The sequence below is a fragment of the Macaca thibetana genome, chromosome 7 (assembly GCF_024542745.1).
Source record: "Macaca thibetana thibetana isolate TM-01 chromosome 7, ASM2454274v1, whole genome shotgun sequence".
In the NCBI taxonomy this organism is placed as follows: Eukaryota; Metazoa; Chordata; class Mammalia; order Primates; family Cercopithecidae; genus Macaca; species Macaca thibetana.
Window position 1 is genome coordinate 3,493,899 of NC_065584.1, and position 26,762 is coordinate 3,520,660.

The 26,762-nt window shown below is 43.1% G+C and overlaps 3 protein-coding genes across 51 annotated transcripts in view; 2 read left to right on the top strand and 1 right to left on the bottom strand.

The window, feature by feature from the left end:
- The window catches only part of ATP5MJ (ATP synthase membrane subunit j), an 819,915-nt gene that overhangs the window by 773,840 nt on the left and 19,313 nt on the right, over positions 1–26,762 (top strand). The window lies entirely within an intron of this gene.
- Positions 1–26,762, bottom strand: part of TDRD9 (tudor domain containing 9) — a 127,485-nt gene that overhangs the window by 100,124 nt on the left and 599 nt on the right. For both annotated transcript variants that reach the window (XM_050798360.1, XM_050798361.1), the window contains exon 2: positions 1,222–1,328. In XM_050798360.1, the coding sequence (XP_050654317.1) occupies positions 1,222–1,328 (107 nt within the window). The remainder of the gene's footprint in view (positions 1–1,221; positions 1,329–26,762) is intronic.
- On the top strand, positions 11,141–13,457 carry RD3L (RD3 like). Of its 2 annotated transcripts, XM_050798446.1 has the most exons (3): positions 11,141–11,786; positions 12,179–12,484; positions 12,785–13,457. In XM_050798446.1, exons 2-3 carry the CDS (start codon positions 12,186–12,188, stop codon positions 13,080–13,082), a joined length of 597 nt encoding a protein of 198 aa, XP_050654403.1. In that variant the 5' UTR covers positions 11,141–11,786; positions 12,179–12,185; the 3' UTR covers positions 13,083–13,457. The 2 variants fall into 2 exon arrangements, with proteins under 2 accessions (XP_050654403.1, XP_050654404.1); XM_050798447.1 differs by having other exon boundaries at positions 11,141–12,484; positions 12,785–13,294.

The window sequence follows — 26,762 nt, forward strand, 5'->3', positions numbered from 1 at the left end:
ATGAAAGAGTGGGCCATAGATGATGGCTCGGAATTTTCCTGGACTCATTAAAAGATACCAATTGGTATAGTCAGGAAGCCCAAATCAATCCCAAGAATGATAAGGATTAATCCACTATTATGTATCGACTGTATTTCATACTTTTTAAAAGGCTAAAAAAGAAAGTGTTACTTGAACCCACACTTGTGCCCAACTCTGAGCACACATACACAGGATGGCAGGACAGGAGGCAGAGCTTCTCAACTGAACTAGCAGAAATCTATGACAGATGACCTCTCATAAAGCAAAAAAAATCAAAAGATAACTTCTATCACATGAATAGGGTCTGGTGCTAGTAAGACAATTTGCTCAGAAAAAATTTCATACTCACAGAAAGTAACTAACTGTGAACTCTGAACAGTTGTACTCTTGGGAACTGGGAATTTAAGAAGGACCTTTTACTTTTTTATTTTATACATTTCTGCATTATTTAAAATTTCATTTTAATTTCTTCATTGTAAAAAAAAAAAGTAGTTTTAATTAATAGGAAGGTAAGAGACCATTATTAGTCTTCCAAAGAACAGACTATTTAGGAACCACATTCAAAATAGAAAAAAATTAACATTTTACAACCTACCATACATTCATCCCAAAAAAAATCCCTAATTAGCGAGTAGTAAGGATTCCCTACTATAACTAAAATACTACATTTCTTTCATTTTTATTTATTTATTTTTTTGAGAAAGGGTCTCACTCTGCCTCTGCCACCCACACCCACTGTTTACTCCCTAGCAGCACTGGCCCCTCTTTCAGGGCTGGAATACCAGGCTTCCTCCCAGCACAACGCCTCTGCACACATGATTTTTTATATATATATATATAAAAAAAAATATATATATATATATACATATATATATATTTTTTTTTTTTTAGAGAGAGAGAGTCTCCCTATGTTGCCCAGGATGAACTTGAACTCCTAGCCTCAAGTGACCTGCCCACCTCAGCCTCCCAAGTAGCCGGGATTACAGACGTACACCACCACATCCAGCTAATTTTTTTATTTTTTGTAGAGACAGAGTGTCACCATGTTGCCCAGGCTAGTGTTAAATTCCTGGCCTCAAGTGATCCTCCCACCTCAGCCTCCTGAGTAGCTGGAATTACAGGCATGCACTGTGAACCTAATATTTTAGCATGTGAACCACTCATGCATCCTATCTAAAATATTTAAAGAGACCTGTTTACCTGGCCCACTGGTTGGTTGGACACTGCCACACACATCAAGCTCTTGTGCTTCAAGCTGTCTGTATTTGTTAATATATTCTACTTCTGAGCTCCTTTGGCTGAGTGACCTGAAAAGAATAGTAAAAGTTAGTATACTATTTCCAAAAAGCCAAGAAACCCTTGTGTACCAGAGAAGTTTTTCACATTAAATCATGGGAAAAAATGCAAATAGTCAATAAACAAATAAATATACACTCAAACTCAGTTACCAGGCAGATGCAAATTAAAACAATGACAAACCATTTTTTCACCCATCAAATTGGCAAAAAGAGCAAATATTTTCAGAATATGTATGAGGACAGATACGTTTATGGTAAATGGGTATGACCACTTATTCTGAAGGGTAGTTTGCAGTATCATTTTTTTGAGGCAAGGTCTCTCTCTATCACTCAGGCTAGAGTGCAGTGCTGTGATCATAGCTCACTGTAACCTCAGCCTCCTAAGCTCAAGCAATCCTCCCACCTCAGCCTCCTGAGCAGCTGAAATCACAGGTGTACACCACCACATCTAGCTAATTTTTTATTTTTTGTAGAGACAGGGTCTCATTATATTGCCCACACTGGTCTCAAACTCCTAGACACAAGCAATCTGCCTGCCTTGGCCTCCCAAACTGCTGGGATTACAGGCATGAGCCACCACACTCAGCTATAGTATCTTCAAACTTAAAACAGCCGAACAGGGTGGTTCACACTTGTAATCCCAGCACTTTGGGAGGCCAAGGCAGCTGGATCATTTTGTGCTCAGAAGTTTGAGACCAGCCTGGGCAACATGGTGAAACCCCATCTCTACAAAAAATACAGAAATGAGCCGGGTGTGGTGGCTCATGCCTGTGGTCCCAGCTACTAAGGCTGGGGCTGGAGGATCCCTTGAGTCAGGAAGTGGATGTTGCAGGGAACCAAGATCATGCCACTGCACTCCAGCCTAGGCAACAGAGTAAGACTCTGTTTCAAAAAAAATAAATAAACAGGCTAGGCATGGTGGCTCACGCCTGTAATCCGAGCACTTTGGGAGGCCAAGGCAGGTGGATCACTTGATGTCAGAAGTTCAAGACCAGCCTGGCCAACATGGTGAAACCTTGTCTCTACTAAAAATACAAAAATTAACCGGGCATGGTGGTGGATCCCTGTAATCCCAACTAAGGTAGGCTAAGGTAGCAGAATCACTTAAACCCAGGAGGTGGAGGTTGCAGTGAACCAAGATGGTACCACTGCACTCCAGCCTGGGCAACAGAGCCACACTCCATCTCAAAAATAAAACAAAATAAAAACTAAAAACTAACCAAAACTTAAAACACACGTCTCCTACAATCCAACTTTTCCTCAGAATCTTTAACATCAGCACTTGTAAACGAAGCACGTGCAAAGACATGCATGGAAACATTCATTTGTTCAGCAAATATTTACTGAACACCTATTGCACAAAAGGCACTGTCTCCGACACTAAAGATACAGCAAGAAACAAAACAAAGTCCTTGCCCACAGGAAACTACCATTCTTGTGAAAGAGACATAATAGATATGTAAAATGTTGATTAGAGATGTGGACAAAATTAAAATTGGGTGGTGGTATTAAGGATTCCAGGGAGGAAGGGTGTATTTTCATAATATTTATAATAATTAAAACCTGAAAACCATGTCCAACAGGGGACAAGCTAAAACGATGGCATACCTTAGTTAATGTATATCATTTTTAAAGAGTGTCATGGCTCTATTCATGCCAATAGATAAACATGTCCAAAACATTAAGTGAAAAAAGACAATTGTGATATGCATTATATGCTATCACCTATGTTTTCCTTATCAATATCTAGTTTAAATGCACTGTTGTCAAAGAGATTATATGATACTGATTCTTGAAATTTGAGACAAACTTTATGTAATGATTAATTTTATGTCAACTTGAATGGGTCAAGGGATGCCCACGTAGCTGGTAAAACATTTCTTCTGGCTGTGTCAGGGTTGCAGGAAGAGGTTAGCATTTGAATCAGTAGACTGAGTAAAGAAGACCTGCCTCAGTAATGTGGATGGGCATTACCAGTCCACTAAGAGCCCACCCAGGCAGAACAAAAAGGATAAGGAAGGGTCAATATTCTCTTTTTGAACAGGGACATCCAGTCTCTCCTGCCCTGGAACACTAGAGTTCCTGATTCTCAGATCCTCAGCCTCCGACATTCGTATCAGCAGTCTCCCATCCTGGGTTCTCAGGCTTTGTCTTGGATTGGGAGTTATAGCATCAGTTCCCCTGGTTCCCAGGCCTTCAAATTCAGACTAAATTTCACCACCGACTTTCCTTCTTCTCCAGCTTGCAGAAGGTATATAGTGAGGCATCTCAGCCTCCATAATCACATGCACCAAGTATCATCAGCAATCTCCCCCCTCTTACAGATCTATATATATCTTATTAGTCCTGTGTCTCTGGAGAATCCTGTCTAATACACTTTAATAAAATGCTGCTTGCATCAAAGCCAACTTTTACCTGTTCCAAAATATCGGCATTCCTCTGGTTACTGTTTGCCTGACATTTACTCATTAATTCACTCAACAATAACAGTGTACCAGGTGCAGCTGAGAGAGTCAAGATGCCGGGGTGGCTCCCACAGGAGAGGGCGGGAAGAGAATGATGAGAAATGGAGTGTAGGGAGCAGAAGGGTATGGAGAAGAGCTGGAAGTACCAGGGAGGAGCTGGGAGTAATTATAAAGATTTTGGCTTTTGTTCTGAGTAAGATGGGTTTTGAGCAAAGACAGAAATAACAATACCTGACTTTTAGTTTAACAGCATGGCTCTGACCAGGTGAAGGAGAGCAGGTGATCATCTGAAAGAAAACATTTGCAGCAAAACAATTAAGAATTACTGGTCTATGTATGTCTCTGCATGTGAGATTGGTCTCCTGAATACAGCAAACTGATGGGTCTTGACTCTTTATCCAATTTGCCAGTCTGTGTCTTTTAATTGGACTGTTTAGTCCATTTACATTTAAGGTTAATATTGTTATGTGTGAACTTGATCCTGTCATTGTGATATTAGCTGGTTATTTTGCTCTTTAGTTGATGCAGTTTCTTCCTAGCATCGATGGTCTTTACATTTTGGCATGTTTTTGCAATGACTGGTACCGGTTGTTCCTTTCCATGTTTAGTGCTTCCTTCAGGGTCTCTTGTAGGGCAGGCCTGGTGGTGACAAAATCTCTAAGCATTTGCTTGTCTGTAAAGGATTTTATTTCTCCTTCACTGATGAAACTTAGTTTGGCTGGATATGAAATTCTGGGTTGAAAATTCTTTTCTTTAAGAATGTTGAATATTGGCCCCCACTCTCTTCTGGCTTGGAGAGTTTCTGCCGAGAGATCTGCTGTTAGTCTGATGGGCTTCCCTTTGTGGGTAACCCGACTTTTCTCTCTGGCTGCCCTTAACATTTTTTCCTTCATTTCAACTTTGGTGAATCTGACAATTGGTTCAACCATTGTGGAAGACAGTGTGGCATTCCTCAAGGATCTAGAACTAGAAATACCATATGACCCAGCCATCCCATTACTGGGTATATACCCAAAGGATTATAAATCATGCTGCTATAAAGACACATGCACATGTATGTTTATTGTGGCACTATTCACAATAGCAAAGACTTGGAATCAACCCAAATGTCCATCAGTGACAGACTGGATGAAGAAAATGTGGCACATATACACCATGGAATACTATGCAGCCATAAAAAAGGATGAGTTCATGTCCTTTGTAGGGACATGGATGCCGCTGGAAACCATCATTCTCAGCAAACTATCGCAAGAACAGAAAACCAAACACCACATGTTCTCACTCATAGGTGGGAATTGAACAATGAGATCACTTGGACTCTGGAAGGGGAACATCACACACCGGGGCCTATTATGGGGAGGGGGGAGGGGGGAGGGATTGCATCGGGAGTTATACCTGATGTAAATGACCAGTTGATGGGTGCTGACGAGTTGATGGGTGCAGCACACCAACATGGCACAAGTATACATATGTAACAAACCTGCACGTTGTGCACATGTACCCTAGAACTTAAAGTATAAAAAAAAAAAAAAAAAAAAAAGAATTACTGGCTGGGTACAGTGGCTCACGCCTGTAATCCCAGTACTTTGGGAGGTCAAGGTGGGTGGATCACCTGAGGTTGAGAGTTTGAGATCAGCCTGGCCAACATGGTGAAACCTCATCTCTACTAAAAATACAAAAATTAGCCCAGCGTGGTGGCAGGCACTTGTAATCCCAGCTACTTGGGAGGCTGAGGCAGGAGAATTGCTTGAACCCAGGAGCCAGAGAATTTTTCTATTTACGAAAAAAAAGTCATTAGGATTTTGGCAGAGATTGCATTGAATCTGTAGATCACATTGTGTCGTACTGACATTTTAACAATATTGCCTTCCAATCCATGAATAGAGGATGTATTTCCATTTGTTTATGTTTTTAATTTATTTCAGCAATGTTTTGCACTTCTCATTGTCTAAGACTTTCACTTCTTTGGTTAATCCCTGAGTATTTTATTATTTTTTATGCTATCGCCAATAGAATAGTTTTGTAATTTCCTTTTTAGGTTGTTCATTGTTAGGGTATAGAAATGAAACTGAACCGGGCATGGTGGCTCACACCTGTAATCCCAGCACTTTGGGAGGTTGAGGCGGGCGGATCACGAGGTCAAGAGATCAAGACCATCCTGGCCAACATGGTGAAACCCCATCTCTACTAAAAATACAAAAATTAGCTGGGTGTGGTGGCACGCCTGTAGTCCCAGTTACTTGGGAGGCTGAGGCAGGAGAATCCCTTGAGCCCAGGAGGCTGAGGTTGCAGTGAGCCGAGATCATGCCACTGTACTCTAGCCTGGCGACAGAGTGAGACTCTGTCTCAAAAAAATAATAATAATAGAAATGAAACTGAATTTTGTGTGTTAACTTTGCAGACTGCTACTTTGCTGAATTCAATTATTAGTTGTGACAGTTTTTTGTGGAATCTTTAGGATTTTCAACATATAAAATTATATCATCTGCAAACAGAGATAATGTTACTTCTTCCATTCCAATTTGGATACATTTTATTTCTTAACCTTCCTTGATTGCTCTGGCTAGAAATTCTAGTACTAAGTTAAGTAAAAGTGGTGAAAGGAGACAACCTCACCTTGTTCCTGATCTTAGAGGAAAAGCTTTCAATCTTTCATCAAGTATGATGTTAGTTGTGGGCTTTTCATATATGGCTTTTATTATGCTAGTAGTTTCCTTCTATTCCTACTTTGTTGAGTGTTTTTAATATGAACAACTCCATAGAAATGTACTTTTTTACCTTAAGAAAAATGAACCAATAACCCAGAACTTTTAATTCAGTAGCAAAATGAATAAAAACAGGCTGGGCACAGCGGCTCATGCCTATAATCCCAGCACACTGGGAGGCTGAGTGGGAGATTGCCTGTGCCCAGGAGTTCAGGACCAGCCTGGGCAACATGGTGAGTGACACCCACTCTCTACCAAACATTTAAAAATTAGTCAGGCATGGTGGCACGTGCCTGTAGTCCCAGCTACTTGAGAGGCTGAGGTGGGAGGATATCTTGAGCCCAGGAGGCTGAGGCTGCAGTGAGCTGTGACCATGCCACTGTACTCTAGCCTAGGTGACAGAGCAAGACCTTGTCTCAAAAAAAGAAAAAAAAAAAAAAAAAAAAAAAAAAGGCCGGGCGCGGTGGCTCAAGCCTGTAATCCCAGCACTTTGGGAGGCCGAGACGGGCGGATCACGAGGTCAGGAGATCGAGACCATCCTGGCTAACACGGTGAAACCCCGTCTCTACTAAAAAATACAAAAAAAAAAAAAACTAGCCGGGCGAGGTGGCGGGCGCCTGTAGTCCCAGATACTCGGGAGGCTGAGGCAGGAGAATGGCGTGAACCCGAACGGAGCTTGCAGTGAGCTGAGATCCGGCCACTGCACTCCAGCCTGGGCAAAAAAAGACTCCGTCTCAAAAAAAAAAAAAAAAAAAAAAAACAGAAAGACATGAGTCTTCCCACAATGAAAAATCTTTCTTTGATTGCAATCAAGTGCTGTTGAATATTATATAAAGCAGCCCTGATTGTAATATATAAAAAGTTATGCCTGGCTCCTTAACTTGCTTTTCAAGGTTCCAAAATTTTGTCTTTCTAAACTTTTCATGTACTTCCTTACATGAAAAATTTTACATAGACACACATACATTATGCATGACATGGTCCTATTTCATTTTAAGTCTTATAAAATTTAATACTTAGCTAACAAGGTGTAAACTAGAAAACTATGACAATGACCAAAAAGCAAATGACCTGGTAGCTTAAGCTTTATGTCATCCACACAAAATATCCTACTAAGTTTGCAATTCATCAGAAACAATTCATTCAACTCATTAAAATGTAAGATAAATACAATCTAAGATACTTCCCTACCTTTACTTACAAATATTTATGTTCTCTATCTACATAGTAGTAGAAGAAACACTATAATCAGAGAATTATTTGGGTCTCTACTTCAATCTGATAATCTCAGGAGGCAGGACAAAATAAAATTTGTAAGGCAAGTAGCACACACTAAGTACTAGAAAAATTGGTTCACACAATTAAGTTCAAAGGAAGGTATACTCAATGTGAGTTAAGGTGGTAAGAAAAGTTCTGAAAAGGTCTTTGGTAATGGTTTCAGTGGCAAGACAGCTGTCAAACAAGTAAGTGGAGAAGGAAGACTGCCTTCAAGAAGCTCTTCCAGTGGCTAGCTCATTGATCTTTAAATCTCTGTTAAAAGGACACCCACTACCCAAAAAGGCCTTCTCTGACCTCCAGTTCTAAGTGGGAGAAGTGCTTCAAGTATATTAATAGATTATGACCATCTATAATTACCTTACTGGATGATTTGTTTACTTATATTTGTCTTCACATTTGGAAGCTGGCTCCTTGGGAGTAGGAACTGTTTGTTTTGTTCACTGCTACACCTCAGCCCCTAACTACCCAGGCCCTGGCAGACACAATAGATATCTGTTAAGTAACTGAAAGCCAGCAATTACAGTAGAGAACAGAGCAGGATCTAATTGGAAAGGATTAGGAAAAAGGGAAAAGCAGCCAGGTGCCGTGGCTCATGCCTGTAATCGCAGCACTGTAGGAGGCCAAGGCGGGCAGATCACTTGAGGTCAGGAGTTCAAGACCAGCCTGGCCAACATGGTGAAACCCCATCTCTACTAAAAATACAAAAATTAGCTGGGTGTGGCGGCGCACACCTGTAATCCCAGCTACGAGGGAGGCTGAGGCACAAGAATCACTTGAACCCAGGAGGCAGAAGTTGCAGTGAGCTGAAATCACGCCACTGCACTCCAGCCTGGGCGACAAAGCAAGACTCCATCCAAAAAAAAAAGGGTCGGGGGAAGAGAAAAGAGGAACACAGACCAAACCAGTCTTTCTATAAGTTTAACAGTGAAGATAAATAAAACCAGAGTTCAAAGGAAAAGTAGGGCCAAGGAAGATGTTCACGTTGACCCTCAGGTTGAAGGAAAAAATGAGTTGGTATTTGAGCTGGTCCATGAAAAAGAGAATTACTATGTGGATACATGAAAAAGACAAAGAAGAAGCTTTTCAGAAGAGAAAAAACAGTTAAACTAAAGCCAAAGGATCAGAAGTAAGCATGGCAAGTGTCTGGGGGCAATGTGGCCTGGCTGAAACAAAAGGTGTGCTCTAGGGTCCAGCAAGAAAGCAAGCCAGGTAAGGAGGGATAATATAAGACTGCAGACGGCCTTGAAGGAGGGATAATGTAAGACTGCAGAGGGCCTTGAACAAAAATTTGGCTTAAGTTCCATATCCAATATGTTCTGATATTTTTGCTACCATTTCAGAGGAAAAAAATGTATGCAGTAACAAGGAGGTTATTCAAAGGAGTATGCGGCAAGATTCGCTGTAATTTTAGTATAAAATATGGTAGGACACTTCTATCATGATAAACTTTATTCCTTTCCTTCTCCTAACAGTATATGCAATGTAATGTGAAAACCTTCTAGTTGACAATAATGAATCTTGACATCTGGCTTTTTCTAACATACAAGCAATAGGAGCTGTAGGATGACCACACACATTGCTCTTGATCATGCATGACATGCAAGTCTGATGTAAACAATATCTATTCTTCATGGCTCATTTGAAAGGAAAAGCAACAGAAGAAACAAATACTATAAAAGGGAAAACCACTATGCAGTCGTTTAACAGAGAACTGGAGAGTAAAAGACCTTTTATACTCTATCTACCCTTTAGCAAAAGACAAACACTTGCATAGAAAATTAGCACGGGCCGGTGCAGTGGCTCACGCCTGTAATCCCAGCACCCTGGGAGGCTGAGGCAGGAGGATTACTTGAGCCCAGTTTAGAGACCAGCCTGGGCAACACAAGGAGACCTTATTTCTACAAAAAAAAAAAAAAAAAAAAAAAGTATGTGTGTGTGTATGTGCATGTGTGTGTATAGTTATATATACATATATAATACATACATGTATGTATATACACCTATGTGCCTATATACATATATTACATGCATATATACATATATGTACACATATAAAATGCATACATATATGTACATATAAAATGCATACATGTATGTAAATATATAAAACATGTGTGTACATATGTGCACATATATATAACGTATATATGTACATATGTGCATGTGTATTTTTTTTTAACTAGCCAGGCATGCTGTGGCATGCACCTGTGGTCCTGGCTACTCAGGGGGCTGAGGTGGGAGGATCACTTGAGCCCCGCAGGTTGAGGCTACAGTGAGCCGTGATCATGCCACTGCACTACAGCCCTGGTGACACAACGTGACTCTGTCTCAAAAAAAAAAAGAATGGCCGGGCGCGGTGGCTCAAGCCTGCAATCCCAGCACTTTGGGAGGCCGAGACGGGTGGATCACGGGGTCAGGAGATCGAGACCATCCTGGCTAACACGGTGAAACCCCGTCTCTACTAAAAAATACAAAAAAACTAGCTGGGCGTAGTGGTGGGCGCCTATAGTCCCAGCTACTCGGGAGGCTGAGGCAGGAGAATGGCATAAACCCAGGAGGCGGAGCTTGCAGTGAGCTGAGATCCGGCCACTGTACTCCAGCCTGGGCGACAGAGCGAGACTCTGTCTCAAAAAAAAAAAAAAAAAAGAAAAGAAAAGAAGGCCGGGCGCGGTGGCTCAAGCCTGTAATCCCAGCACTTTGGGAGGCCGAGGTGGGTGGATCACGAGGTCAGGAGATCGAGACCATCCTGGCTAACACGTGAAACCCCGTCTCTACTAAAAAAATACAAAAATTAGCCGGGAGCGGTGGCGGGCGCCTGTAGTCCCAGCTACTCGGGAGGCTGAGGCAGGAGAATGGCGTGAACCCGGGAGGCGGAGCTTGCAGTGAGCTGAGATCCGGCCACTGCACTCCAGCCTGGGGGACAGAGCGAGACTCCGTCTCAAAAAAAAAAAAAAAAAAAAAAAAAGAAAAGAAAAGAAAAAAGAAATGGCACAATAACGACCATTACAAACCAATATGCACCTAAACAGTAAATATAAGTTTTTCATACTCAGCTCCAAAAAAAAACACTAAAATGATTTTTCTATGATGAATTACAAGATTTTGTTTTGAACTTTGTATGTTCTTATGCCTCTATTTTTCCCTGACAACCAATTACTGCCTTATTACCATGTTTTCAGAGATTATAAAGTATATTTTAAAGTTATCTAGCCAAGCGTTTATGTTCCCTAGCATTTCAACTTGCTTAAATATACAAATTTAACTATTTTGTGAGAAAAAACAAAATGAATACAGAATGTAACCCTTGCTAAATATTTCACAATTATGATTCACATCAACATTCTTTACCTATTTCACTCAATTACAATGAGCTTTCTCAGAATGCATGTTTTGCAAATAGTCAAGTCTGATCTATTTTTCCTGTTTTCACTAGAGGGGACAATGACCCGGCTTCCAAATGGCCTGAAAGTTAAGCTGAAGAATAAAAGCAACATGGTTATTTTTAGAGCTCTACAGGCATAAAAATATAGCACTAAACTGTGACCTACAGCTGTGCACAGCAAAGCATCACATCATGCGACAGTCTTCACTGTAGCTCGGAGCGCATCTGTGGTGCTTTAGACGACCATTCTTCATTTCATTACCAAAGACATGTCGGAATGCATTTAGGACCAGCATCCATAGCTGCTGGCATTTTTTTCAAGTAGAATGAGCTACATTCAAAAGGCAGACCATTATATAACTTGTGAAGATTAAATAGTAAGTTATTTTTGTCATTTCTTCTAGCTTACTTACAAGGTGAATTAATAAGCATTCTCTCCAAATGAAGACATCACAGCCTCATTCCTAACATAGAAAGTTATTTATTTCAAATACAATTTTGGTGGGTAAATAAGGCAGTGCATTCCTTCAACAGAGGACACTTTCAGGAGAGCAAGATATGTCCGAGTGAAACACAGCTCCGTCACCAATTTCAGGCAACTCTTTGGCAACATCACATCAGCCCATCAACTTAACAGGTAAGTTTTAAACCTTTTCTGTACAAAACATAAATCAAAAGTATTTGTAGGCAGCACTTGCCTCGACATTAACATTTTAAGTCTCCTAAAAACTTTTCACAGCAAGTGTTAGTGTTATTTTCAGGTATCATTCAGCCTATGTATTATCTCTGACTTTGTATATCTAATTTCTGCTAAGCTACATAAAAGCATTTTCAAAGCTTGGTTTCTGCCACTGACCTAGTTAAAAATTAAGACGTTAATCCATGTTCTAATCTTATTTTGACCTGCATAGCTAACCTGTGAAAAAAAAATCATGCACTTTTCGGGCAAATTTATTGTAAAGAAACAAGTATTTGCTCAGAAGAACCATAACGTTTTGAGCAAATAAACACGGGAAAATATTTCCACAGGCTAAAAATGCCACTTTTTGGCTGGATGAAATGGCCCAGAAACGATTCCTACAAATCCAGACACTATCCTGGCTCAGACGTAGTCACAAAGACTCTGCTTCGGGAATTAAAATGGCACCTAAAGGAGCGAGAGAGATTAATACAAGAAATCGAAAATGAACAAAAAGTGAAAAAAACAGGTGTGGATTACAACTGGCTCAGAAACTACCAGAATCCCCACACAACTATCCCAGTGACTGAACAAAGACAACTTGAAGTTCTTTGCTCACAAGTTCAACCCTGCCAAACTGGAACTATTCTCAGCAGGTAAAAACACTGTGTTCTCTTATGATACTCGCTACTGCTAAGTCTAAGTTCCTCATACATTTTGACTAGAAATTGTATTCTATCATGTAAATTCTTTAACTGTGTAGATATCTGGTGAGAAATGGTTTTAAATTACATCTAAAATTTCTTTACTAGAAGTATAATTTTAAAACAACATGCATTAATACTCAAAAGGTGGGTAACTTGTATACAAGCACATTATTCTAGCTGTATTTTGGAGATAAGGAGATATAACAAAAAATGTTCTTAACATAATATTCATTACCACATTCCCTCCAGATTTCGAGAAGTTTTGGCAGAAAATGATGTACTGCCATGGGAAATAGTCTACATCTTCAAGCAAGTTCTGAAAGACTTCCTAAGCAGCTCTGACAGAGGGAGTGAGCAAGAGGACCTGGAGGACTCAGGGAGCATGGACTGCCCTGCTCCTTCTGTGATCCCAGGTGACAGCTCCAAGAGGGCAGGCAAAGATGAAATACCCACCATTTCCAGTTACGTAGATAAAAACACAAAGGACAGGTTCCCAGGGTTCTCACACAGAATATGGAACCTACCATATTATCACCCACCTAGTTAAGTTACTTATAACTAGAGGAGTTTTTATGACCACCTTAGAACTCTTAATATTAAGAATAAGAAAAAGTGATGTGACTTAAAGTTTTTCTTTGTTACAAGGTCAGTATCCTGTGGATGTATCCTATGTTTTAAATAGTATCCTTTTTTTAACTAAACATGCTATGTTTTCATTGAATAGTATGCTTTTAACTAAAATGTTTCCTAAGTATTTTGAAAAAATGTTTGAAGTATTTTCTTATACCTCAAACCCACCTCACAGGACCTAAATCAACTTTAGTATGAAGTTTGACAAATTCTGTACAAAACTTAGATATTAACCTTGACTTTTATTCTATAATAAAGCTACATATAGAATTAAATAAATGATTAATGTGAATCCTATCTTTACAATATAACAGAAATGAGAAGTCAACATCCCATTATGTGATCATTCTCAGCAGGGGATGGGGAGAAGGGCAGTGAGGGAAAAAATAACATGTAGTTTAAAAATGAAGCAGGGCTTTAACCCAACACTCAGCTTTGGTTTTAATCACGTACTTTTAAGCTCAACATTAAGGGAACATGTAATAAAACTCAGTTCTATATTATATCAGTAAAGATAAACAGGCTGATTTAGCAACATGAGTAGCTGCTACTCTCAAAGAAAAACATTCACTGTTGGTGAATAATTTAAACTTATACTCAGGTGAAATAGCAAAATATTTAATATATAAAATCTGGCTTTTCAAAACTTTATTAAAAGGAGGAAACTATATATTAGTCAGATATTTTTTATAAAGTGCTAGAATTCATTCTTAAAGGTAAGTCCAAGGAACCTAATTATAACTTTATATTCGAAGATTTACCAGTTTTCTTTCATCTAAAAATAAAAAAAGTATGTATCAAAATTGGAACAAGTTGGGTGTGGTGGCACACACCTGTAGCGTGGCTACTCAGGAGGTTGTGACAGGAAGCTCACCGGAGCCCAGGAATTCAAGGCTGCAGTGAGCTATGATCACACCACTGCACCTCAACCTGGGCAACAGAGAAAGACCTTGTCTCAAAAAAACAAAACAAAAAAACAAAAAAAAAAACTTTTTTTCAAAAAGACTAGAACTAAATATACACTACTAAAAAATATATATATATATATCTTCTAACTTTATTCTCCCTGCATTCTTAGCCAACTTCTGTACCATTTTCAACTGACCTCAATTTGGTCTTAAATCCCAACCATGTAATGCAACCCACCTGATTAGGGTTTAACAAGACAACAGAAACAGAAACACAGTCCCAAGTAGATTTAAAATAAAGACACCTCTCATTCCTGCTCTGAAATTTTCAGTTTTCCTACATACTACCTTTGGCTTTTTTAGTCACTGTAAGATTTCCTAGAGTGGAAACTATATGTGGGAGAGATAAATGCCCCGAAAAGTACACAACTGCTTATTGTGCAGTGAATACAGTAAGCAGTGAACATGAGTTTTAAGAAAATATCATTGCTTAAATCATGGTGAGAACAAAATTTTCATTTAAAGAAACATGGAGAATGTGAAGTTTGTATATGAAGCACAGTACTAGAATTGATCATCCCACCACACATACCAGGAAATACATGCCATGAAGAGATGCAAATCATTTCCTTCACTCTCCAAGGCTCCTCAAGTAGCCACTGGACAACACCACACCACTTGCTAGAGAGAGTCATCCTCTGTATTCAGACAGGGAGAAATAACTCCCGGCAAAAAGCTTCTGGTGACTGAAGCAGCTATGGACAGTGACATCACTCCGCTAGTTCAGGATGAAAATGAGTCCTAGACACTCTAAGTCACCCACACGCAATTTAATTAATTTTCCACCCAAGCTTGAGAAAAGAAAGGAAAAATACATTAAGTTTTGAGTTTCCATCTCTCACTTTGTTGTTGGCAAATCTAACACTCATGTCCTGTGAGAGTATTGGTATACGTAATTTAAAACTGTAGTTATTTCTGGAAAACCTATAAATCGAATAGAAATTTTAATACAAATAACTTCCTGAATAGTGACAGATCCATGTTTTTATACACTAGCCTATTTATAATACCTAAAGCTGGCAAAGGAATCAGGATCGAAAATATAATGGGGGGACCGGGCGCGGTGGCTCACGCCTGTAATCCCAGCACTTTAAGAGGTGGAGGCAGGCGGATCACGAGGTCAGGAGATCAAGACCATCCTGACTAACATGGTGAAACCCCATCTCTACTAAAAATACAAAATATTAGCCGGGCAAGGTGGCAGGCGTCTGTAGTCCCAGCTGCCCGGGAGGCTGAGGCAGGAGAATGCCGTGAACCCGGGAGGCGGAGCTTGCAGTGAGCCGAGATCGCGCCACTGCCCTGGGCGACAGAGAGAGACTCCGTCTCAAAAAAAAAAAAAAAAAAAAAAAAAAAAAAAAAGGAAAATATAAAGAGGGCACAGGTGGGAAGGGGACGACTGGGAACACTTCAGGTGTGTTTTATGAAAGAAAGCAGCACTCGTTCAGGAGCTACAATCTTTAGCTAGGGAACAGAAAGAATAAATGAATCCACATAAAAGCATTCTGCATAATCCCCAACATATAATAGGCTCTCGAGGTAGCATTACTAGCCAGAGCCGAGACTCCATCTCAAAAAAAAAAAAAAAAAAAAAGAAAATCAACATGTTCAAAACCAAAGTCATAGAGAAATTTTTGTGTTCTAAAGGGACAAACAGAACTCAAGAACCAGCTAGTACCAATACACACACACCCTCTAAAAGCATAATTCTTCAAACATTTCATCAATTGGTATTTTCTATCTCAGTAAATGACAGCACCACCTATCTACTCTATTCTACAAGCCAGAAATCTCAGAATCCTTCTGGTCCCCCCTGGGGTGGGGGAGGGGCCAAAACCACAATCACAATCCAAAGGTAACTGGCAGAGCTGGATTTCGGTTATCACAAACAGGACTGGATGGAGGCAGGAGTTCAGTGCTTGGAGAAGGTAAAAAATTGTTTAAAAGACTAGAGAGAGTGTGTAAAAGACTAAAGAAAAGGAAGGAGGGAAGGGCTGCTTTAGCTATGGAGGTCACAGGAAACTTCTCTAAGGAGATATCTGAACAGGGTCCCAAATGAAGAAAGGAGCCTGTCATGGGAAGGGAGCGAGGGGAAGCACTGAATACAGAAGAAAGAGTCAATGTGGAAGCTGCAAGGTGGGAATGAGCTTGCTATCTTCAAGACACAGAAAAAATGCCAATGTGACCAGAGCACAGCAAAAGCAGCAGACGAGGAGATGCCCAATGGAGGAATGCTCGCCAAGCCTAGATGCAGAGTCAGACAAAATTTTATCCTAACAGCAATCGATGCCACAGGAGGTCACACGTGCTCAAAGAACCTCAGGTGTGAAGGTTTACTCAAGAATTTGTTCATTCAACAATTTTTTTAGAGACAGGCTCTTGCTCTGTTGCCCAGGAGTGCAGTGGTACAATCATAGCTCACTGCAGCCTTGAACTCCTGGCTTCAAGTGATCCTTCTGAGTCAGCCTCCCAAGTAGCTGGGACTACAGGCAGGCACCATAACACCGGGCTAATTTTTTAATATTTTGTAGAGACATGGTCTCCCTATATTGCCCAGGCTAGTCTCGAACTCCTGGCCTCAAGTGATCCTCCCACCTCAGCTTCCCAAAGCACTGGAATTACAGGCATGAGCCACTATGCCAGGCCATCATTCAACAAATATTAACTTAGCATCTACATCATGCCAGTCATTCTTGTAGGTGCTAGATTACTGCGGGGTAAGGTGGAAAAGTCAGGAGACCAAACACAGACGGTTTCTGCAATAATCCAGGCAAGAGATGATGGCGGTGGTTTGGTCAAGAGTGGTAACAATGTAAACTGTGAGAAGCACCCTTATTCTGGAAATATTTTATAGTACACTTACCAGGATATTGTGATTTTTATTGTTTGATTGTATACCTATATACACACTCGGATACACTCCTTAGGAAAATCCAGTATGGCCCGAGGAGTAAGACAGAGATTTATGATTCAATCAAGACAGGAATGCATGAAGCAGCAACTCTCACCATGTTTAGAATATGGACATATTGTAAGCATTCAATAATTGGGGTCTTCTAGGTTGAGCATGGTGGCTCATGCCTGTAATCCTAGCACTTTGGGAAGCCAAGGTGGGAAGATCACTTGAGCCCAGGAATTTGAGACCAGCCTGGATAACACAGTGAAATCCCGTGTCTCTAAAAACATTTTTTTAATTGGTCAGGCATGGTAGTATGCACCTGTGGTCCCAGCTACTCAGGAGACTGAGGTGGGAAAATCAAGGGAGGATCACTTGAGCCCAGGAGGTCAAGGCTGCAGCGAAACGTGACTGTGCCACTGCACTCCATCTGCGGGAACAGAGGGAGACCCCATCTGAAAATAATAATTATCCCCAGTCATTACCTTGCTTCCATTTTCCCATGGTAAATACGTAACAGCGCTCTGCCACGCTTATCTACTCAGCAAATGCCCTGCCTTCCCTCTTGTAAAAAAAAAAATTACTATTATTGGCCGGGTGCAGTGGCTCACGCCTGTAATCCCAGCACTTTGGGAGGCTGAGGCGGGCAGATCACGAGGTCAGGAGATCGAGACCATCCTGGCTAATACAGTGAAACCTCACCTCTACTAAAAATACAAAAATTAGCCAAGCGTGGTGGCGGGTGCCTGTAGTCTCAGCTACTTGGGAGGCTGAGGCAGGAGAATGGCGTGAACGCTGGAGGCAGAGCTTCCAGTGAGCCAAGACTGCGCCACTGCACTCCAGCCTGGGGGACAGAGCGAGACTCAGTCTCAAAAAAAAAAAAAAAAAAATACTATTATTATTGTGACCTCCTAGGCCATTCATTCAAACAACAAATATTTGAGTTCCTACTACGTCAGGTACTGCACCAAGGGGTGGAGATTCCCTGATAATTTGTACCCTTAATAAGTTCTTATGTGAGAAAAATAACATCCAAAAGCATTCCCATGAAAGTGTTAAGATACGCATGTGCAGGGCACTAAGCAAGCTGTTTTTTATTAAAGCGGGCCTCGCTCACTTGGTGTTCCTCTGACCACTTGTTCTCAGTCTCCTTTTCTCACTGCATCTCCTTCACCTATAACACTCAAGCACCCCAGGTGGGCCCTTCTCTCTATACCCACTCACTAGGATACATCCTAGTTAAGGGATCTCATCAGTCTTGAAGTTAAACTTCCCAATGTCTAGTTCTGCCAGACTTCCTTCCTCAACTCCAGACTGCCTACATGTATTGCTGTCTAACAGGCATTTTAAAGTGAACATGTTCAAAATCAATCCTGGTATTCCCCCACAAACTGAAGGCAATACCTGTCACTTGCTAGGCCAGAAACCTTGGTGTCACCTGTGATTGCTTCCCCACTCACATCCTCCACTTGCTCCAGCTACAGAGTCCTTGCCCCCAGCTTAAGAACATGTCCCAAATGCCACCATTGCTTACCACACCCCCCATCCTCCACCCCTCAGCTACCTGCCTGGTCTAAGCCACCATCCTATCTTCTGCTTGAATGATGTGTCAGTTATAGTTCTCCAAAGAAACAGAACCAACAAGATGTGGAGAAAGAAATGTAGTTTAAGGAATTAGCTCCCCCAGCTGTAGAGGTGCAAGTCCAGAATCTGCAGGATAGGCCAGCAGGCTGGAGACCCAGGGAAAGGTTGCAGTGCAAGTCCAAAGTCAGTCGGCTGGCACAGTTTCTTCTTGCTCAGGGAAGGTCAGTCTTCGCTGCATTCAGGTCTTAACTGACTGGACGAGGCCCTCCTGCCTCATGGAGCATGATCTGCTTTACCCAAAGTCCACAGATTTGCAACGTTAGTCTCATCTAGAAAACACCTTCAAAAAACATCCACGGTAGTGTTTGACCAAATATCTGGGCACTGTCGCCCAGCCAAGCTGACACACAGTTAATCATCACAGAGGACATCAAGAGATTCTTCTCTGACCACCCTGTTCCTGCCCTTGCCCCGCTTCAATCCACTCACCACAGCTGTGATCCTATTAAAGTCAGAAGTCACATCACCTCACAACTCTGCTCAGAACCCCAAAGCCTCCTCCAGTGACTCCCTGGCTCCCTCAGATGAAGCAGCAAGGTCCTCACTATGATGCAGGACATAACTCTTTTTTCCTTTTTTTTTTTCTTTTTTTTTTTTTTGAGACACAGTCTCATTCTGTCGTCCAGGCTAGAGTGCAGTGGCGCCATCTCGGCTCACTGCAAGCTCCACCTCCCAAGTTCATGCCATTCTCCTGCCTCAGCCTTCCGAGTAGCTGAGATTACAGGCGCCCGCCACCATGACCGGCTAATTTTTTGTATTTTCAGTAGAGACAGGGTTTCACTGTGTTAGCCAGGATGGTCTCAATCTCCTGACCTTGTGATCCACCCGCCTCGGCCTCCCAAAGTGCTGGGACTACAGGCGTGAGCCACCGCGGCCAGCCAGGACATACCTCTTGATCTCCTGTTAGCTCGCTGACCACACCTATTCTCTCCCTTTCAATTGCTCTACTCCAGCGGCACACAGTACATAAAGAGGATATGCGCCAGGACTTTTTTAATCAATGGGAAAATTATTTAATAAACAAAATCTGTTAAACGACCAAAAGGTCTTTTAAAAATGTGGACTTTGGCCGGGCGCGGTGGCTCAAGCCTGTAATCCCAGCACTTTGGGAGGCCGAGACGGGTGGATCACGAGGTCAGGAGATCGAGACCATCCTGGCTGACACGGTGAAACCCCGTCTCTACTAAAAAAAATACAAAAAATTAGCTGGGCGAGGTGGCGGGCACCTGTAGTCCCAGCTACTCGGGAGGCTGAGGCAGGAGAATGGAGTAAACCCGGGAGGCGGAGCTTGCAGTGAGCCGAGATCGCACCACTGCACTCCAGCCTGGGTGACAGAGCCAGACTCCGTCTCAAAAAAAAAAAAAAAAATGTGGACTTTGGCCGGGCGCAGTGGCTCAAGCCTGTAATCCCAGCACTTTGGGAGGCCGAGACGGGTGGATCACGAGGTCAGGAGATCGAGACCATCCTGGCTGACACGGTGAAACCCCGTCTCTACTAAAAAAAATACAAAAAATTAGCCGGGCGGGGTGGCGGGCACCTGTAGTCCCAGCTACTCGGGAGGCTGAGGCAGGAGAATGGTGCAAACCCGGGAGGCGGAGCTTGCAGTGAGCTGAGATCCGGCCACTGCGCTCCAGCCTGGGCGACAGAGCGAGACTCCGTCTCAAAAAAAAAAAAAAAATGTGGACTTTGGCCAGGGCAGTGGCTCATTCCTATAATCCCAGCATCTTGGGAGGCCCAGAAGAGAGGATTGCTTGAGCCCAGGAGTTTGACACCAGCATAGGCAACACAGTGAGACACCATCTTTACAAAAAATAAAAAACAAATTAGCCAGGCATGCGGCATGTGCCTGTAGTCCCAGCTACTTGGGAGGCTGAGGCAGGAAAATCGCTTGAGCCCAGGAGTCCAAGGCTGCAGCGAGCTATGCACAGCAGCACTGCACTCCAGCCTGGGTGACAGAGAAAAAAAAAAGTGGATTTTGTGGGTGAACAGAAAATACGAATTCTTGGAGAGTTACAGAGTCATACATTAACATCTATGTGACGCCTAAATACCAAAAGGCAACAAGACAAAAAGAAAAAAACAATATGCCTTGGAGTCCACACACCCATTCTACAATATAATAGGTATGTGGACGAGGACAAAGTAAACTTCAACTGCTCCGATCTTAACTTCCCCTGTCTGTCAGAAGGGCCTAGATGGTTCATTTCCTGTGTCACCTGACACAATGCCCAACACAGCAGGCATTCAACTTCAGTAAGAGACAACAAGTGCCAAAACCAAGACTTAGGGATCTGGGCCAGATGCGGTGGCTCACACCTGTAATCCCAGCACTTTGGGAGGCCGAGGCAGACAGACTACTTGAGCTCAGGAGTTTGAGACAAGCCTGGACAACAAGGCAAAACCCTGTCTCTATTTTTTTTTTTTTTTTTTGAGACGGAGTCTCGCTCTGTCGCCCAGGCTGGAGTGCAGTGGCCAGATCTCAGCTCACTGCAAGCTCCGCCTCCCGGGTTTACGCCATTCTCCTGCCTCAGCCTCCTGAGTAGCTGGGACTACAGGCACCTGCCACCTCGCCCGGCTAGTTTTTTGTATTTTTTAGTACAGATGGGGTTTCACCATGTTAGCCAGGATGGTCTCGATCTCCTGACCTCATGATCCGCCCGTCTCGGCCTCCCAAAGTGCTGGGATTACAGGCGTGAGCCACCACGCCTGGCCTATTTTTTTTAATAATATTTTTAAAAATAATACTAGTAAAATAAAATAAATCAGGAGCCAGGCGCGGTGGCTCACGCCTGTAATCCCAGCACTTTGGGAGGCCGAGGTGGGCGGATCACGAGGTCAGGAGATCGAGATCATCTTGGCTAACATGGTGAAACCCCGTCTCTACTAAAAATACAAAAACTTAGCCAGGTGTGGTGGCGGACTACAAGTGCCAGCTACTCGGGAGGCTGAGGCAGGAGAATGGCATGAACCCGGGAGGCGGAGCTTGAGTGAGCCGAGATCGTACCACTGCACTTCAGCCTGGGTGACAGAGCGAGACTCTGTCTCAAACAAATAAATAAATAAATAAATAAATAAAGGAGCTAGATGAAAGTAATCACCAGATAGTGGAAATCTGAAAGCTTTCTATGGTTAAGGCTTCCCAAAGGCAAAGAACATTTTAATAAGGTGTTGAACAGTCAAAGACACAAAAGTGAGAATTAAGTAAGACCTTCATGAGCCAGGAGTTAATGTGAGCTGTGAAGACAGAAAGTCCATGGCAGAAAGCACAAAGAAACACAAGGCAGAAGGAAGCTGGGAGTGATGCATGGCTCCCAGCCATGGGCTGCAATTCACAGGAAAGCTGGTGGTACACACTGGAGGATGCTCAAAATGGTATATCACAGCCACTGAGGTTTTCTTTTTCATATGTGAAGGTGAAGACATGAGAATGTAAGGATAACAGAAAGAATAATCACCATCAAAGAGGAAAATACAGTACCATGTGGAAAAGGAGACATGGGGAAATCCATAAAAATCACTGGAAACAAAATTAATAAACCGTTCCCTACAGGCACTCCAGCAACACTTTCATCAACACAGTAAGATTCATGCTGGGACCCACAGGCGCCCACACCATCTCTGGCAATTCTTGTCTGAGCTACCTATGATGTAGTCTGGCATTCTCTATTTCTTTTTTAAAGCTGGTGGTCACTACTCATTCAGCTGATTAAAAAAAAAAAAAAAATGCCCATGTTCTTCTGCTGATTTAAGCTGATTTAATCATTAAGCTGATTTAGCAACACTCTCCCAGACTGGACTGTAGTGACTTGGTGTACACTAATTTTACCATTGAGTGACTATCTCTAACAAATATATTTTAACTGTGCAATACCCTATGCTTATAAAAACCATCCCTCCCCTATGTCAAATGTTCTCTCACTAATGTCAGTGCCTCACTCAACACTCACCTTCACTGGGAAAAATATCATTCAACAAGTATCCAAGTATCCACTATGTGCCAGGCACTGTGCCAGGTTCACAAGTCAGCTCACCCCAATCTGAACCCAGCTCTGCCACCGGATTTGTACCCTAATGCATTGCTGCCTCAACAAATCACACAAACATAGCAGTTTCAAACAATGCAAACGTATTACAAGTCCAGGTGAACTCAACTGGATCCCCTGCTTAGGGTTTCCTAAAGCTAAATCAAGGTGTTGGCAGAGTTGCCTTCCCTACTGGCAGTGCATTCAGGCTGTTGGTCAAAACCAGGCCCTTGCAATTGTAGGATCAGTCCCTTGCAAACTCAGTCCCTTGCAACTGTAGGACTGAGGTACCCGTTTCCTTACCTGCTGTCAAGTGGGATCCAGTCTTTGCTCCTAGCTACCCATATTCCATTCTCATGCTTTTGACATGGCCCCTCCAAGCAATGACGTTTCAAATCTCTCGTTTCAAATTTATCTGACTCCATCCTGAGAAAGTTATCTGCTTTTAAGGGCTCATGTGATCAGACTGGGCCCAGTCAGACAATCTAGCTAATCTTCCTATCCTATGATCTGTAACCTTAATTACAGCTGCGAAATCTCTTTCACCAGGTAACATTACATAGTTACAGGTTCCAGTGAACATCTTTGGGGGAGTCATTCTGCCCATCACCACCATTTGCTACAGGAAGTTGGACAAGTCACTTTACCACCAAAACCTTTTGCTTCATCTACAAAATCATGAAATAATCAGTTGATGATAAAGCCATCAACCTCAAAGCGTTGTTGTGCAGATTCAATAATACAGCTATATTTAGCTGAGTGCCTGCTACATGCTGGAAACTCTGGCATCGAATACATATGCACCTAGAGCCCAGGAAGCTACTTCCAGAGAATTTCATCAAAGCTAGCACTACCCATAGACAAACATTGCCTGTCAGTGGTTAAATACAGAAGTTAAAGTGTTTACAGCAATTTCACGAAGCAATTTTACATATGTTGAATTTTTTTTTTTTTTGAGACAGGGTCTCATTCTGTTACCCAGGCTGGAGTGCAGTGGCACAATCTCAGCTCACTGCAACCTCTGCCTCAGGGACTCAAGCGATTCTCCCACCTCAGCCTCCTGAGTAGCTGGGACTGCAGGCACAAACCACCATGCCCGGGAAATTTTTGCATTCTTTTGGTAGAGACAGGGTTTCACCATGTTGGCCAGGCTGGTCTTGGAACTCCTGACCTCAAATGATCTGCCTGCCTTGGACTCCCAAAGTGCTGGGATTACAGACATGAGCCACCACACCCAGACTGAATCTAGTAATTTTTTTTTTTTTTTTTTTTTTCGAGGCGGAGTCTCGCTCTGTCGCCCAGGCTGGAGTGCAGTGGCGCGATCTCGGCTCACTGCAAGCTCCGCCTCCCGGGTTCCCGCCATTCTCCTGCCTCAGCCTCCCGAGTAGCTGGGACTACAGGCGCCGCCACCACGCCCGGCTAATTTTTTTGTATTTTTAGTGGAGACGGGGTTTCATTGTGTTAGCCAGGATGGTCTCGATCTCCTGACCTCGTGATCCACCCGTCTCGGCCTCCCAAAGTGCTGGGATTACAGGCTTGAGCCACCGCGCCCGGCCGAATCTAGTAATTTTTTAAATGGGATTAGTATGCTGTCTTTTTTCATTTCATTGCTCTAAAAATTCATTTTTATTGATTTTATAAAAGTCTCAGCCCATGAAGGCTAGAAATCGTAAAAACTTGTCCTTAGTGCTGAATACATCTATAGTTTCTGACAAGGTCAGTAATAATTTACTTCCAATATCACAATGAGTTATTTAATAGCAATGCTGTTAAGACTGTTAAGACTAAGGAGTAAGTGATGGACCATTAAGTAGAGGAGGCGGCCTACGGCCTACGGGATCATTTACCAGAGCAGCTCAAGGAAATAGTGTCAAACACACAGCCACTCCAAAGTTGCACAAGGGGTCTCTTGGTCCTCTCTGCACCTCCAAGAACCAAATTTACCAAAGATCCCAAAGGTGTACTTGAAAGAACTCTACAAAGGCTTGAAGCAACCCACAAAAGCTTGACCCAGAGTCTGGGCCTATCCATCAAATCAGACAAAACTAACAAACAAGAGTAACTTTAAAAAAGAAAAAGCCAGGCACAGTGGCTCACACCTGGAATCCCAGCACTTTGGGAGGCCGACATGGGTGGATCGCAAGGTCAGGAGTTCAAGATCAGCCTGGTCAACACAGTGAAACGCTGTCTCTACTAAAAATACAAAATAGGCCGGGCACGGTGGCTCACGTCTGTAATCCCAGCACTTTGGGAGGCCGAGGCGGGCAGATCACGAGGTCAGGAGACGGAGACCATCCTGGCTAACACGGTGAAACCCCGTCTCTACTAAAAATACAAAAAAAATTAGCCTGGCGTGGTGGCGGGCGCCTGTAGTCCCAGCTTCTCAGAAGGCTGAGGCAGGAGAAGGGTGTGAACCTGGGAGGCGGAGCTTGCAGTGAGCAGAGGTCGTGTCATGGCACTCCAGCCTGGGCGTCAGAGTGAGACTCCGTCTCAAAAAAAAAAAAAATACAAAATAAGCTGGGCGTGGTGGCGTGCACCAGTAATTCCAGCTACTCGGGAGGCTGAGGCAGGAGAATCACTTGAACCCAGGAGGCGGAGGTTGTGGTGAGCCAAGATTGCGCCACTGCACTCCAGCCTGGGCAACAAGAGGGAAATTCTGTCACAAAAAAAAAAAAAAAAAATTAAAAAAAAAGAAAAAGAAAAACAAAACCACCTTCTCAACTGTAAAGGGTGCTGGACTGGGGACTGAGCAAGAGTGATGGAGATACCCCAAGCTCAAGGTACTTCTCCCAGGGCCTTCTTTAAAGAGAAGAGGGAGCAGGTGTTTCTACTCACCAAATCTAGGTCTTTCCTCTAAAAACAGAGGACATCCTCTTGCCTTTTTATTTCCACCAAAATCAAGTGAACAGAGTAACTGATGGTAGCTACTTAAAGCATAGTGAGGCCGGGTGCGGTGGCTCACGCCTGTAATCCCAGCACTTTGGGAGGCCGCGGCGGGCAGATCACGAGGTCAGGAGATCGAGACCAAGGTGAAACCCCGTCTCTACTAAAAAATACAAAAAATTAGCTGGGCGCGGTGGCGGGCGCCTGTAGTCCCAGCTACTCAGGAGGCTGAGGCAGGAGAATGGCGGGAACCCGGGAGGCGGAGCTTGCAGTGAGCCGAGATCGCGCCACTGCACTGCAGCCTGGACGACAGAGTGAGACTCCGTCTCCCAAAAAGGAAAAAAAAAAAGTGCCAAAACGTGGAAACAGGCCGGGTGCAGTGGCTCACACCTGTAATCCCAGCACTTTGGGAGGCTGAGGTGGGCAGATCACCTGAGGTCAGGAGTTCGAGACTAGCCTGGCCAACACGGTGAAACCCTGTCTTTATTAAAAATACAAAAATTAGCCAGGCGTAGTGGCACATGCCTGTAGTCTCAGCTACTCAGGAGGCTGAGGCAGGACAATCGCTTGAACCTGGGAGGGGGAAATTGCAGTGAGCTCAGACCGCGGCACTCCACCAGTCCACTCCAGCCTGGGCGACAAAGTGAGACTCCATCTCGCGGTGGCGGTGGCGGGGGCGGGGGGGGGGGGGGTGAACTTGGAAGCAACCAAGCTCTCCTTCAGTAGGTGAATGGATACACTGTGGTACATCCAGACAGTGGAATATTAATCAGTGCTAAAAGGAAAGCAGCTATCAAATCATGGAAAGGCACGGAGGAACCCCAAATGCATAATAATACTAAGTGACAGAAACCCATCAAAAAGGCTACACATATTGTGTGATTCCAACTAGATGACAGTATGGAAAAGCAAAATTATGGAGACAGTAAAAAATCAGTGGTTTCCACGTGGTGTAGGGAAAGGGAGGCATGAGCAGGTGGGGCCGAGAAGATCTGTAAGGCAGTGAACTCCTGTAATGCGTGACTTTAGGCGTTCGTCCAAACCCACAGAACGTCCAGTACCGGGGTGAACCCTCCTGTAACGATGGCCTCCGGGTGACGAAGACGCAGCGATGCGGGTTCGCCGGCTGTCACGAAAACCCACACTTGACACAGACGCTCAGAGGGGAAACTGTGGGAGGGAAGGGA